Raw genomic sequence first — 16,064 nt, 5'->3', positions numbered from 1 at the left:
ATAGCAGTGAGTGATACCAGTCTTTCATCCCATGATATTGAATCTCATTTGAGGTTTTAGCCATTCCTACAAATACTAGGTCAATTGTCAGCTATAAGCAAGAAGGAGCTAAGATTCGTTTGCCATTTCTCATTCTCATATAAGATCCATTTCGTTATTTTTCGCTTAAGCATTTGAGTTCTTTTAACCTAAAACTTGCTTTATGTTACTGCTTCATCTTTTATAGATTAGTTTTGAAAACACATGTTAAAAAGCACTCAATTGGGTTTTAATTTTCAATTTTTTTCCTTTGGTAGCATATCTGAAATATGGATTATTCAAAATCAATCTGGTTGAATTTCATTGGTTTTTAGTAAGCTTTATTCTGATAACAGACATTCACTCTTTCAATAGACTTAAATTTTAAGGATTGTTCTGGATTTTTAGAAAAATTGGCAAGAGACAATGTTAAGATAATGTTAATGTTCAAAAGGCTGGGAGCATGGGCTTCATATGCAGAATGCTTTGTTCAGTTCCTCACACTTTCCGGTTCCTTGAGCATAGCTGGAAGAGACCTCCAAATATTGAAGCAGAAAACTTAACTGATCATTGAGAGATGTCACCCAAAAAGAAACACAAAAATACATTGAGAAAGACAAACAAAATCATGACCTATTATTTTCTATCTTCTTCTGCCCTTTTTTTTTTTTTTGACATTTTATATTATGGTAGAATAACCTTGGTGCTTAAATAAAGAAATTGTTTATTTTAAAAAAGAATATATGTTACAATGCGAAATTCTGATATCTAGAGCTATAGGTATTCACTGTTTGTGGATAGGTATTCACTTTGACCACCCCAGAGTGGCAGCATCTTTCAAGGCCCTTCCAACTCCACCCTTCCACTCTTTGATAAATTCATTCTCAAGGCCAATTTTCTTAGGCATTTTCGCTTTTTGCTATTTGTTATAGTTCGACTCTGTGTCTTTATAATCTTCATATTAGAACATTCTATAATCGCACCTTTTCCTTCTAGCTGATGCAGATTGATACCTGCTAGTTTTATCCATGTGGTGGCATAATGCATAATCTCAGCTTTTTTGGGTGGGGGGGTTTTGGTTTTTGGGGGTCACACTCAGTGATGCTTAGGGTGTTAAATTCATCTAACTGGCCTAACCCCAGAATGGGGTCCGGGGCTGGAGATCCCTCGAACCTATGGAGGATCCCAGGAGTCGGGGATGTCCAGGGGTCCCAGGAATAAAAACACCTGCCACCTAATGAGGAGCCACCAACCTTGAGGATGCAATCACAGGCAGGTTTATTTTTTTTCCAGAATTCTGGGGCATCACTATTAGCTAGGAATTCAGGCTGCAGTTAGACCCAAATTTACAGTATCCAAATTTACAAACATTTAAGGGAATTCATATGATAATGAGCATACAGGTCAAAGCATTTCATAGGTTTATACAGTTTGAATCATCCAATGATTTTTTTTTTTACAGAAAAGGTGCAATTTTTTGTCTATTCAGTCCCTTTATGACATCATTTACTCCTAACTCCTAGACTGATGGCATGCAGAGATACAGTTTGAACTCTTCAGGTGGTCTCCTAATCTACAGGGTGGAGAACCCGTCTATTCAGCCCCTTCATGACATCATTAATTCCAGCCCTCATTCCAATGGCATTTTTTTGATATTGGGTAGGGCCTCTAGGTGGTCTTTAGTGTGTACAGATTTGGCCTGGGAGGACCCCATGCAACCAGGGTGGAGGTACTGGGCTGTTAGGAGGAGGGAATCTGGAGTCCCATGTTTCTACCTCACACAAGCTAGTGACAGAGCAAAAATAGCACTAAACTAGATTTCACCCTATTCTATACCTATTAATTCCATCTATATGTTATTCCTTTTTTAGTGACTGTGTGCATTTATTCCTCCCTAATTTTCAAGGCCTATCCTCTGCAGGGATCTCCTCTTTGAGGATTAAGGTGTCTGATGGAAAACAAGATGTCCTTGCATTCCTTGGAATGTTCTTTGTGATTTATAGCCTGGTTCCAGGAATCAGCTGTCTCCTTGGGCCTAGACTTTCTTACCTTGAAATTGCAGTCTATGACTAAAATTGCCATCCCATCTATTACTAAGAAATCACTATTCCTATAAAAAAAAACCTAAGAACATACTATGTCAAAAATATCCATTGCAATATAGGTTACACATATTGTATAAGTTTAAATTTTCTGTCAAGGAAATACTTGTCAAGTGTGCCTGGGTTCTCCTTAACTTCAGAGGCCAGGCTACCTTAGGTTTTGGGAATGTACCTACCTGGCTGTGAGGGCTATCAGGGACCTTGGCAGTAAGGGAAAAACTAGCTAATATAAAAACGAAATAATAGTTTTAAGTCAGAAAAACACAAAAGTTAAAAGGTTACACCCCAAAATCAAAGGTCACCTCTTTTCCAGACTCAACAAGGGGTGGTGCTCAGAAATCATCACTGGCTTGGGGGACCATATGGGATGCCAAGGGATTGAACTGTGATTCATCCTAGGTTAGCACATGCAAGGCAAACACCCTACCTCTTGCTCCACTGTTCCAGCCCCAATCTCAGCTTTTTTTTTTAAATAGTTTTTCAATATCTACACCAAAATAAAGAAGTCAAAAAAAATCAATCAATCAATATATATATATCTTTTTCTTTCTTTTTACACTCCAGCATGGTTTGATTTCAGGACCGAGACTATTGTGTGGCGCTTGTCTTTATTGCTGTAGTGCTCAATGGATATTTAATTTGATATTCTTTTCTGTTCTGTTGTGGTGTTTCAATTATCTTTTTCATGGCCTCTCTCAACTGGGGTTGAAAGCCTCTAGAAGGACTCCACCCATTTTCAGCTTCTTTTCTTTTCTTTTCTTTATTTATTTAATTTTTTACCCCATTCTATTGCTTTCCTTTCCGTCAAACAAAACCACAAAACTCAAATTATCTAGCTCCACCTCTCAAATAGAGGGGAAAACAAAGAAGGGTACCAGGACCAAACAGATATAAGATCACTAATAGTAAGCTGGACAAAGAGGGGACCACCTACTCTAGAAGCCCCGGGGGTGATTGTGGGGGATATGGGTTGCAGGAAGGGAATGGGGATGGGGGAGGACAAATTTGGTGATGGGTATTTCCCTGATTCAATGTTAATATGTACCTAGAATACTACTGCGAAAGATATGTAACCAATATGATCAAAATAAAAAAAAAAGAAAAAGAAAAGATAGTTTTTTCTCTCTTTTTAAATTTTTTTGTTAGTTATTCATTCACTGTTCTTTTCTTGTGCACTTGAATTGTTTCTAGATCTTAGCTGTTGTGAATAGTGCTGCAGGAAATATGAGTGCAAATATCTTTTGGGGGCTTTTGCAGTAGAAGCCAAGTTACAGAATTGCTGGATCTTATAAAAGCTCAGTTCTTTATTAAATTTCTATACTGTTTCCTATATGGAAGTAAGCCCATATTTCTCCAACAGCAGAAAAATACTTCATCTTTTACCACATTTTTGCCAATACTTCTTCGATGTCAACTAGCCAATCTAGCAGAAGAAAAAAAATTAACAAATGGGATTACATCAAATTCTGAAGCTTTGTACTGGAAGAAAAGTGGTGCTGAATAAATAAAAAGACACCCTCTTCCGAATTCAACTAAACTGTGAAGAACTCTGTAAATCACAATGGTTAAAAAAAAAAAAAAAAAAAAAAGACAGCTTGAGGCCAGAGAGCTAGTGCAAGGGTTAAGATCTTGCTGTGTGCCAAACCAACTACTGGTTTGAATCCTGGCAGCATTTCTGGTCTCAAGAACATCATCAGAAGTCAATCCTGAGTACAGAAGCAGGACTTGAATTTCTCTAGGTGTTATCCTAACCTCTCTTTAGCCCCAGAAAGATACCATGTGGAATAGGAGAAAATATTACTCATCACACATCAAAGGGCGAACATCCAGTGTGCATAAAGTATTACAAAATTTAATGAAAGGACAAGCCATAAAAAACATGGAGGAAAGATGAAAGACATTCAATGAAGACATATACATGGTTAATAGGTGTATAGAAAGTTGATCTTTATCACTTACAGAAACAGGAAAATCTAAACATTGACATATTACTTCTCACCTGGGAGACTGGCACAAAAGATTAAGAAACTCAAATATATTATAAGAAGAAATTCAAGAATCATTAAATGAAATAATAGATTTCATGGAGATATTGTCACACCAGTGACAATGTCACTAAATTTATAAAAAATTACATTTCCTCCATCTATTCTTTCTGTGTTTCAAGAAGCAATTTCAGATAGGAATGAACATTTGTCATGTCTTTTATTCTCCTTGTAGTCAGAACTCCTCAGACCTTGAATTTGGTAGCTTTGAGAAGTCTTAGATTGTGAAATACTTTCTCTCGAAATTTGCCTGATATTTTTTTTACTGATTATATAGGGTATGGGAGGAAGAGCACAGGTGAAGTAATATTTTCATTACATAGTATCTAGAGTAGATGCAAGATGCAATTGCCATTACTAATTACTTTCCTCACATGCCTGACAATATTTTTTATGTTTCTTCATTGTGGATTCTTCCCCCACCCTCCTACCTTCCTTTATAATACTGTGTAAACAAAAGGGGGGGGCAGAGATAGCATGGAGGTAAGGCACTTGCCTTGCATGCAGAAGGACTGTGGTTCAAATTCCTGTATTCCATATGGTCCCCTGAGCCTTGCAGGAGCGATTTCTGAATGTAGAGCCAGGAGTAACCCCTGACAGCTGCCAGGTGTGACTCAAAACAACAAACAAACAAAACAAACAAACAACAAAAAAAAAACCCACCATGTATGTCCTATAGGTTTTAAAATATGCTTATTCTTCAGAGGAACAAGTACATGCATAAATTAATTTGGAATTTTTCTGCATCCTAAATTTTCATTTTCCCTAAATGATTATAGCATGGCATGGATCTTTGAATATTATTTTATATTTTAAAATAACTTCAAACATTACATTGTTCCTTTGATTGCTAAAAACTACTTCAGCTTTGAACATTGTCTTTAAACAGGTTGGTGTGTTTTTCTGGCACCCAGACCTGTTTTGATCAGAAAGTGTGTATGTGTGTGCATATGTATATGCTTTTTTGTGATTTGTGTGCTCTTCCTCCCTTTCTAGCACTTCAAAATAATCCAGGCTCTTTTTTGTGTTTGTTTTTGTATTTCCTCCCCCAACCCTAAATCTTTTCGTTTCTCCAAAAATCTCTAAATTATTATTGGAACATAGTTTTAGAAACCAAAGTATGAATGTTAGATAGCACCACTAAAGAAATAAACACAATTTTTAAGTAATATTAAGAAACTTGGGGCTGGTGCTGTGGTGCAAACAGTAGAGCATTTGCCTTGCAGGCATTTACCTAGGATGGACTGCGGATCAATTTCCTGGCATCCCATATGGTCACACAAGCCAGGAGTAACTCCTGAGCATCACTGGGTATGGCCCAAAAAAGCAGAAAAGAAAAAAAAAGATAGAAACTTAAGATTATTCAATGAAATAATAGATGAGTGACTTGGATTTTTCTTTTATACATTGCATTTTAAAATAATATGAATATATTTTTAGTATTAGATATTTTTGATAAGAATGCAATGATTATTACTGTATATGGAATTTCAAGTAGGCTAGTGGTTGTAATTGAAATAGGGACATTAACTCTTGTCTGTTGGCTTTCTACTATCAAATTAATACAAATATGTTTGATTTTCAAATTTGCTTAAATATCAGTCATTAGATCAGATGAATTAATATGCTTTATTATTCATTGATTTTTAATATAACCATAGTTTTCTTTGTTGAAAATTATATGGGAAGTTATGATCTAGTCTAAAAAGTATAATTTTCATCAGTCAATTAACATTCTAAAACTGGCTCTTAAGGTAGTACATATTTATTCAGATTTCTTTAGATTTGTGAAGTTGCTTTCTCAAAGACTTTGAACTTGGCTCAAGGTATTATGACATTTTAAAGTTACCTTGAGTAAACGAAAGAATTTCTTGTAATGAAAAGTGCATAATAACAATCTGTGTCCTTAACATTTATATGAACATATTCTTTTAAAATCTATATATATTGAAATTTCAAACATTAAAATTCTTTTCTTGGTTAGAGTGGGAAAATGTTAATAATCTTGTATAGGGGGTGATTATTAGTAAAAACAGAACAAAACAAAATTTTCCTTTGAGACAAACAGTTATCATGACAACTTATTTAGGACAAAACATGGATTAATAGCATGAATTATAGAAACCAGTCCCAAGTATATTTTTAGCTGTATATTCCTTCTTATCACCTATTCAGGAAAAACGTTTTTATGTATCGTTTAGAGAACAATAGGAACAAGTGAGACTATTTGAATTTATTTATGTTTGAGTTTGGGAGCTTATCCTACTCAGGGCATCCTTTTGGCCCTGTGCTCAACACACTCCTGGTGGGTCTCTGGAGGACAATGTCTGAGAACTCAAGCCTATTCCACTGATCTGAGGGTCTGTCTTTATTCCTGTAGCATTAAATAATTAATGATGGATCTGGATGGAGGTGGATGGATGGAGGGATCTTTTTCTGCCACCCCAGGCCACGTGGTTCCGCGATCCCCATTCAGCTGGAGGGTCCCAGGTTTAGGTGAATGGTGGAATCACTCATCCAGAGTCAGGCGTCAGGAAGCATCAACTTTATTCATGCCCTATTCACCACATGTGTGTGGCCTATATCATAACCGTTCAAGCACAGCCATTCTTAGCTAGCCCTACATCTTAACTCCTTTCAGCCATCTTCCCTTTCACCTCCATGCTGGTCAAGACCAAAAGGGCAGACCTAAAAGGCCAGAGCCCCAATCCCCTGGGTCAAAGGCCTTATCTACCTTTTCCAAGACCCTCCCAGGAATGGGCGGGGTCTTGCAGGTAAGGTCAAGTTACCTAGGGAGAAAGGGTGGGGAATGAGGCTTCAATTCTATTACCATGCTGTTTTGATAACTATTACTTTATAGAACAGTTTAAAGTTGGGGAAAGTAATGCCTCCCATTTTCCTTTTCCCTAGGAGTGCTTTAGCTCTTCGATGGTGTTTATTGTTCCAGATGAACTTCATAAGTGTTTGATCCACTTCTTTAAAGAATGTTATGGGTATTTTTAAATGAATCACATTAAATCTGTATAATGGTTTGGGGAGTATTGCCATTTTAATTATGTTAATCCTGCCAATCCATGAGCAGGGTATGTGTTTCCATTTCCGTGTGTCCTCTCTTATTTCTTGGAGCAGGGCTTTATAGTTTTCTTTGTATAGGTCCTTCACATCTTTGGTCAAGTTGACTCCAAGATATTTGAGTTTGTGTGGCATTATTGTGAATGGGATTGCCTTCCTGACTTCCATCTCTTCCCTATCATTATTGGTGTATAAAAAGGCCATTGATTTCTGTAGGTTGATTTTGTAACCTTGCTATATGAATCTATTGTTTCTAGAGGCTTTTTGGTAGAGTCTTTAGGGTTTTCTAAGTAGAGTATCATGCCTTCTGCAAACAATGAGAGCTTGACTTCTTTCTTTCCTATCTGGATTCCCTTGACATCTTTTTCTTGCCTGATCGCTATAGCAAGAATTTCCAGTACTATGTTGAAGAGGAGTTGTGAGAGCAGAGAGCCTTGTCTAGTACCAGAATTTAGAGGAAAGACTTTTAGTTTTTCTCCATTGAGGATAATATTTGCCATTGGCTTGTGGTAGGTGGCTTCAATTAAATTGAGAAAGGTTCCTTCCATTCCCATCTTGCTGTGAGTTTTGATAAAGAAAGAATGGGTGTTGGACCTTATCAAATGCTTTGTCTGCGTCTATTGATATGATCATGTGATTTTTATTTTTCTTCTTGTTGATGTTGTGTATGATGTTGATAAATTTACAGATGTGAAACCATCCTTGCATTCCTGGGATGAAACCTACTTCATCGTAATGTATGATCTTCTTGATGAGGCTTTGGATCCTATTTGCCAGTATTTTGTTGAAGATCTTTGTATCAACATTCATCAGGGATATTGGTCTGTAATAATCTTTTTTGGCAGCAACTCTGTCTGGTTTTGGTATCAAGGTGATGTTGGCTTCATAAAAGCTGTTTGGAATGTTCTCGTTTTTTTCAATTTCCTGGCTAGGATTGGTAGGAGCTCCTATAGAAAGATTGAAAAAATTCATTAGGAAAACCATCTGGGCTTGGGCTTTTCTTTTTGGGCAGATGTTTGATTACAGTTTCAATTACCTCATTAGTGATGGGGTGTTTAGATATGCTACATCCTCCTTACTTAAATGTGGAAGTTTATAAGTGTTCAAGAATTTTTACATTTCTTCTAGGTTCTCATGTTTAGTATCATAAAGTTTCTCAAAGTAGTCTCTGATTACCCTTTGGATGTCTGTAGTATCTGTCGTGATCTCCCCTTTTCATTTCTATTACGCGTTATCAGATTTTTCTCTCTCTCTCTCTCTCTTTGTGAGTTTTGCCAATGGTCTGTCAATCTTGTTTATTTTTTTCGAAGAACCAACTTCTGCTTTCGTTGATCTTTCTGCTTTTTTTTTTTTTTTTTTGGTTTTTGGGCCACACCCTGTGACGCTCAGGGGTTACTCCTGGCTATGCGCTCAGAAGTTGCTCCTGGCAACATATGGGGACCATATGGTACGCCGGGGGATCAAACCGCGGTCCGTCCTAGGCCAGCGCAGGCAAGGCAGGCACCTTACCTCCAGCGCCACCGCCCGGCCCCTTTTCTGCTTATTTTTTGGTGTTCCACTTCATTGAGTTCTGCTTTCAGCTTTGTTATTTCCTTCTGTCTTCCTATTTTTGGTTCCTTTTGTTGGTCATTTTCTAATTTTTTGAGCTGTGTCATTAAGTTATTCAGGTGTGCTCCTTCTTCTTGATGTGTGCTTGTAGAGGTATAAATTTTCCTCTCAGGACCACTTTTTTTTGTGCCCCATAGATTCTGGCAGTTTGTATCTCCATTATCATTTGTTTCCAGGAAAGTTTTGATTTCCTTTTTAATTTTATCTCGGACCCACTGGTTTTTCAGTATAAGGTTGTTTAATTTCCAATCGTTAAAGTTTTTCTTCTGTGTGGCTTTGTAGTTCACATCTAATTTCAGAGCCTTGTGGTCAGCAAAGATAGCCTGCAAGATTTCTCTCCTTGATTTTATGGAAGTAAGTTTTATGTGTCAGCATGTAGTCAATCCTGGAGAATGACCCATGTATATTGGAGAAGAATGTGTATCCAAGATTTTTGGGATGGAGTGTCATACACACACACACACACACACACACACACACACACACACACACACACACACTAGTCCTCTTTCTTCCATTACTTTTTTCAGGGCTAGAATGTTTTTGTTGGGTTTTAGTCTGGTTGACCTATCAAGTGTTGATAGGGCCGTGTTGAGGTTTCCCACAATTATTGTGTTATTATTGATTTCTTCTTTCAGATTTTTCAGTAATCGTATTCGATAATTTGCTGGTCTCTCATTGGTTGCATATATGTTTAATAGTCTGATTTCTTCCTGTTGCACATATCCCTTGATTAGTACATAGTGTCCATCTTTGTCCCTTACCACTTTTCTGAGTCTAAAGTTGGTGTCACCAGATATTGATATGGCCACCCCAGCTTTTTTGAGTATGCTGTTTGTTTGGATGATTTTCCTCCAGCCTTTGATTTTGAGTCTATGTTTGTTCTGACTATTCAGATGTGTTTTTTGTAGGCAGCAGAGGTTGGATTCATCTTTTTGACCCATTTTGCCACTCTGTGTCTTTTAATTGGTGAATTTAGTCCATTGACATTGAGAGAGATGATTGTCATAGGATTTAATGTCATCTTTTAGATAAGTTTGCTGTGTTTGTTGGTCTCTCTTGTCTTTGAGTAGACCTGTCAGTTTTTCCTTTATGGCTGGTTTTATCATCTGTGAAGTTTCTGAGCTGTTGTTTGTCCATGAAGTGTTGTATTCTTCCGTCAAACCTGAATGTGAGTCAGGCTGGGTGCAGTATTCTCGGTGAGACATTCATTTCATTCAGTCTTGTCACAATACCCCACCACTGTCTTCTGGCCTTGAGAGTTTCTTGTGACATGTCTGCTGTAAGTCTTAGGGATCCTCCTTTGAATGTAATTTCCCTTTTTGATATTGCTGCTTTCAGTATTCTATCTCTATCTATGGGATTTGTCATTGTAATGCAGACGTGTTTTTGGGTCTCTTTTAGCTGGTACTCTTTGGGCATGCAGGATTTGATCACCTGTAGTCTTTAACTCTGGGAGTATATCTTAAATGATGTCTTTGGCAGTTGATTCTTCCTAGAGATCTCTTACCTTGGTCTCTTGTAGTGCGATGATTCTTCTGTTGTTTCTGTTGAGTTTATCAAAGCCTTCTATTTTCATCTCTTCACATTCCTTGAGTACTTTTTCCATTGACTGTCTTAAGGTTCTTTTCCAATTTCTTCTGTTGTGTTGAGTTTTTCTGCATCACATCTTCCAGTATTCCGATACTCTCCTCAGCTGCTGATACCCTACTGGTGAGGCCATCCATTGATGTTTTCAGCTGAGCTACTGTGTGTTTCAGATCTGTTATTTCAGTTTGGAGTTTTCGGATTTCTGTCTTTGTGTTCTGTTCAGATCCATCTATGCTTTCTTTGAGTTCTTCAAACATCTTCCATATTGCTATTTTAAGTTCCTTATCCAAGAGGTTAATCAGGTGATTGGAATTTATTAGGTCACCTGAGCTTATGTCTTCATTCTCTGTGCATGGTGTTTGCCTGAGAGGTCTCCCCATTGTCACGGTTGTAGTTTGATTTTTCCTGCATGTTGTAGTGGGTCTCATTAGTTAGAAAGAGTGTGTGGCCGGGATGTAAAGCGAGCAGCTGTGCTTTTTTGCTGCCTCTAGTTGACAGTTTTTTTGCGGTGCACTCCCTTGGCCTCTGAGGAGACCTTCAGAGATTCAGGAACACAGGCAGACAGGCCAGGCAGGAGAAGTTTCCCTTGAAGTCCTCAGAGTGAACAAAAGGCACAGCAGGGCGGAACCTCCGCAGGCCAAAGTTCAGCTTATTGGATGGCGACCCCAACAGCCAAAATTTACTCACTGGGCAGCTTCAAAATGCAGTTTTTTGGGGGTGTGCTCCCTAGGCCTCTGAGGAGGCCTTCAGAGATTCAGAAACACAGGCAGACAGGCACAGGCAGGAGAAGTTTCCCTTGAAGTCCTCAGAGTGAACAAAGGCACAGCAAGGCAGAGACTCCGCAGGCCAGAGAGTTCATCTTATTAGATGGCGACCCCCACAGCCAGAATTTACTCACTGGGCAGTTTCAAAATGCAGGTTTTTGGGGGTGTGCTCCCTAGGCCTTTGAGGAGACCTTCAGGGATTCAGAAACACAGTCAGACAGGTGCAGGAGAAGTTTCCCTTGAAGTCCTCAGAGTAACCTAATATTAATTTTCTAAACAACTTTTATATAAAGTACATATTAGACACTCTGGTAATAGAGCATTGATGCTATTCAAAGACTTTATTTATCTTAATCCTTGAAGTTTTTTTTTTTGAACAACTGTTTCATGTGAGCACTAGTACACCTGCCTCTGGCAATCATCAATTTCCTTTATTTTATTATGATTTACCCCCTAAGATTCTTTTTGTGATATACCCATGTTATACTCTGTCTTAAAGCACTTAACATTATGCTCTCAGGTTTATTCTATGTTGTCACAAATGGATACATTTTTTTTCTATGACTAAATATATTGGTATATCTTGTATGTCTTGTATATGTATGTATGCAGGTATGGCAGGTTTGATTTCAAACAACTGTTGCAACAACTGTTGCAAAAAATGTGAATGTTCTGACATTCTCCAGAATAGTCATGTCACTTTTGCTATATACCATAGTTTATTAAGAGTGTATTAGTCAATAATCATGTCTAAAAATTTGTATTACCTAATTGTTATGTGTATACAAAGGAAACACATGCAATGTTGCCAATAGACCTGCTTATACAGAGTGGCCACAAATCTTCAATTAGTGAACAATAAGTATCTTTGAAAATCAATTCAAGATCTATGTGTGGTCAACAATTTTTGGTAAATGTTTCATGGGCTTCAATGTCTTAGTTTTTGTAGATTTTACTGTGATGAAAATAAAATCATGTATAAGTGTTTTAGATAGCGATTTTATTTATTTTTAGATAAATATACCTATATTTGGGATATCTGGATTACATTTCAGTTTTGTGATTTTTGTGGACCTCCACACTCTTCCACCAATCTATGTTGCCACCAAACAAATGTTCCTTTTTTTCATACCTAGGAGAAACTATTTCTTGTCTTTTGATATAACCATTCAAATAGGTGTTAACATACATCTCATTGTATTTTTGATACACAGTCCTTGATGAGTCATGAAGCTGAGTATACCTATTGATTCTTTTCATTTAAATAAAAAGTATTCAGACCACTTCTCATCATTTATTAACTTTCTTGTTTGAGTTTTAATATACATATATATATGTATATATAGTATAGAGTTTGAAACTCTTTATTTTAGTAATGTAACTCTTATCACAGCTATATAAACATTTTCTTCATTCTCTAGGTTACCTTTCATTTTATGGTTTCCTTTACTATTTAGAAACTACTGCGTTTTATGTAGTTTCAGTTGATCACATTTTTTCTTTTGATGCTTTTTGTTACATATGTTTTTAATTATATGTTGGACATATCTCTGTGTATTTTCAAGCACCATTATGAATATCTGAGTGTTATTAAATGTATTAAGACAGTTCTACTCTAGAACGTATATAATCATATTTTGAAGATCGTGGTATGATGCTCATCTCTCCCTTTTCATATTGCCTTTTTAGCATTAAATTGTTGGAAGTCAGAAAATTTTTGTTTAGTAGTTTGCTAGAAAAGCATCATTAACAGGGATTGCCTTTGACATTCTTTACCATTTTCTGTCATTCTCTTAAAATAAGTCCACCATCAACAAATTTTTATTTTTTAAAAATTTTGGAATTCACGAGCACAGTGATTTAATGTTTCCTGTCACTGTCAGTGGCAGCATGGGGGTAGCTGAAGAAAATCTGGTTTATAAATTCTACCAGAAGATTTAAGACAATGGAAATAGGATTTTCCCTAGACTCAGCTAATACTGTTCTTATTTTAGAGCTGAGTTCATTCCTGTTATAACCCCATATTTTGGGCATTATTTATTTTTCAACAAAATCTAAAATACAAAATGAACAAATACTGCTTCAAAAGGTAGTGTATGGTACTTGTACTTTACAGTCTCTTTAGTACTTGCATGTATTCCAGAATGGAAATATATTAAACTGATTTGTAGAAATAAACTAATGGAAGATGTGGTTTTTGTATTTGAGAACACAGAGGAATATCAGCATTCATATACAAGTAAGATTCTGCAGTTAATATTGTTCATATTAAAATTTGCCTCACCGTGGTTTTGAAATGGAGACAGAATTGCCTGAAATTCAGTGCTGGTTATTTTTGGTGCTGTTTTTTAAATTAATTTGTGGTTCATATCCAACAGTGCTACATTTGACCCTGTGCTGGGAGATCAAAGCTAAACTGACTGCATGAAGGTTAACCCTTCTACTATCTCTGTGATCACAGACAAAAAATATTTATTAATCTAAACATTTCATGAAATATTTCCATGCTCTAATAATGCTGATCTAATTTTTCTCCTTTTCTTTTGGTTTCAGAGGAAGAACTTGTCACTTTTCCTGAGCGTCAGTTTGTTAACTTTCTGGGGCACCTCACTTTTGGGTGTCCGCTTGTACTGGATGGGGAACAAGCCTCCGAGTTTTTCCAACTCTGATAACCCGGCTGCTGACTCAGATAGTCTCCTGGCTCGCATGCTCACTTTCTTCTACTTACCCACCAAGAACCTCTGGCTGCTGCTGTGTCCAGATACTCTCAGTTTTGATTGGTCGATGGATGCAGTGCCTCTGCTTCAAAGCGTTTGTGATTGGAGAAATTTACACACCGTGGCCTTCTACCTGGGACTCTTGTTCCTGGCCTATTATAGCCTGAAGAGCCCAAGCACAGAACGAGAATGCTATAGGAAATTTGTGACAAATGGCAAGCAGAATGCCAATGGCCATAGCTGCCACTGTGAGGCTGGGTACCAGAACTCAGAGATGAAGCTTAGTTTTTCCTCCAAAGTGGAAAATGGCTTTGAAAATAATGTGCCACAGAGACCACTGCTCCCTTCTACAGAAAACATTGTTGTATTATCGTTATCTCTGTTAATCATACCCTTTGTTCCTGCCACCAATCTGTTTTTCTATGTCGGCTTTGTGATTGCAGAGCGTGTGCTGTATATTCCAAGTATGGGCTTCTGCCTCCTCATCACCGTGGGTGCCAGAGCCCTTTATGTCAAAATCCAAAAGCGGTTTCTCAAGAACTTGATTTTTTATGCTACAGTAACATTAATAGTTTTCTATGGACTCAAGACTGTGATCAGGAATGGAGACTGGCAGAATGAAGAAATGCTGTATAGGTCAGGGATCAAAATTAACCCAGCTAAAGGTAATATTTCACTCTGTGCTGTTGCCTGGGCTATTTATTTATTTATTTATGTTTTTTTTTTTTTACTTCTTGCTTTCACACAGTATTAAGGAAAATAGTAAGGTACTTCTCAGTACTATTGTCTTTAATTTTTTTTTTAAGTAGTACAAAGGAACATTCAGCATTTCCTATTTGGCATAGTTGAAATATTTTTCTCTGTTCATGACTCCCTAGAATTTTAGAAAATGCTTAGTTTTCATGTTTGAAAATCTGATATACTCATCATCTATCTTCTTGTATAACAAATCAGGTTATCCTACTTTTTTACACTAGCTTTTGTTTCAATGCATTGCCTGTAGGAATAACAGGAGATTTTTCTTGATATAGTTGAAATAATTGGAAGAAAATTTATTGGAATCTCGATTTTTTTTTCTTTAGGTGTTAGTTTGTATATGCTGGCAGAGGTCAAAGAATCCGGGTGTCTGGACTGGAAAAGTACTGTGGGGAGGGCATTTGCCTTGTATGTGGCCCACCTGGGTTCTATACCTAGCACTCAGTATGATCCCTTGAGCCCACCAGCAGTGGTGTTTAAGAAAAGAGCCAGGAGTAAGCCCTGAGCATAATTTGGGTGTGTTTCCCAAAAAACAACAAACAACATAAATAAATGAAATTGGTGTTGCCAAGCACTTAGCATGTTTCTTAGAGTTCTTGTGTTACTTAGGAAATTAAACTTTTCTGTAGAGGCGGAAGAGAGATTGGTGTCTTTTCCATTAGTATTTTTAATTTAGAAAATAACTAGAGCAAATTTTAGACTGGATAACCTATGTAGATAGCAGTTTACTTTCAAGTACTAATGGCCAAAGTGGATTTGAGTTACTTATGCAATGAAGGAAGCTAAAAAAAAAAAAAATAGAGGAATGAAAATAGTATCCCTTTATAATGAAAAATTATTCAGAGTAATATACTTATTAATGCCAGGTATGCTTGTTTTTCATAAGCCATTTTTAAGTTATTTATTAGATTATAATTTGAATTCTAGTTCACTTTAGTAGTTGAACTGTTTTTTCTCTTCTCTCGATATTATTCTTTACTAAGATACTAAAAGTGTAAAAATGGATGACCTGCTTTTGTTTGTTTGTTTGTTTTTTGTAACCCCGGCAGCGCTCAGGGGTTACTCCTGGCTCTACGCTCAGAAATCGCTCCTGGCAGGCTTGGAGACCATATGGTATGCCCGAATTCGAACCACAGACTTTCTGCATGCAAGGCAAACGTCTCACCTCCATGCTATCTTTCATGCCCTTATGACCTGCTTTTTTTAAATTTATTTTTAATTAAAATTTTAATTTTTTTTATTGAGACCATTGTGAGATATGAGTCCTTCATAGTCCTTCATTTAATTCAGGCATAAAGTGACAGTGAATTAGGGTCATTCCCACCATTAGTATTGAATTCCCTCTACCAGAGTTCCCAGCATGCATCCCAAACCTCCACCCTTAGCCCTCAG

The 16,064-nt window shown here is 37.0% G+C and overlaps 1 protein-coding gene across 1 annotated transcript in view; it reads left to right on the top strand.

Annotated features, from left to right (window-relative positions):
* TMTC2 (transmembrane O-mannosyltransferase targeting cadherins 2) overlaps nt 1-16,064 on the top strand; it is a 587,133-nt gene that overhangs the window by 270,741 nt on the left and 300,328 nt on the right. Inside the window, exon 3 of the mRNA XM_049783373.1 lies at nt 13,753-14,581. Within this exon, the coding sequence (XP_049639330.1) occupies nt 13,753-14,581 (829 nt within the window). The remainder of the gene's footprint in view (nt 1-13,752; nt 14,582-16,064) is intronic.

Source organism: Suncus etruscus, chromosome 11, assembly GCF_024139225.1.
Source record: "Suncus etruscus isolate mSunEtr1 chromosome 11, mSunEtr1.pri.cur, whole genome shotgun sequence".
NCBI classification, from domain to species: Eukaryota; Metazoa; Chordata; class Mammalia; order Eulipotyphla; family Soricidae; genus Suncus; species Suncus etruscus.
This window is presented reverse-complemented; position numbering and strand designations above follow the sequence as displayed.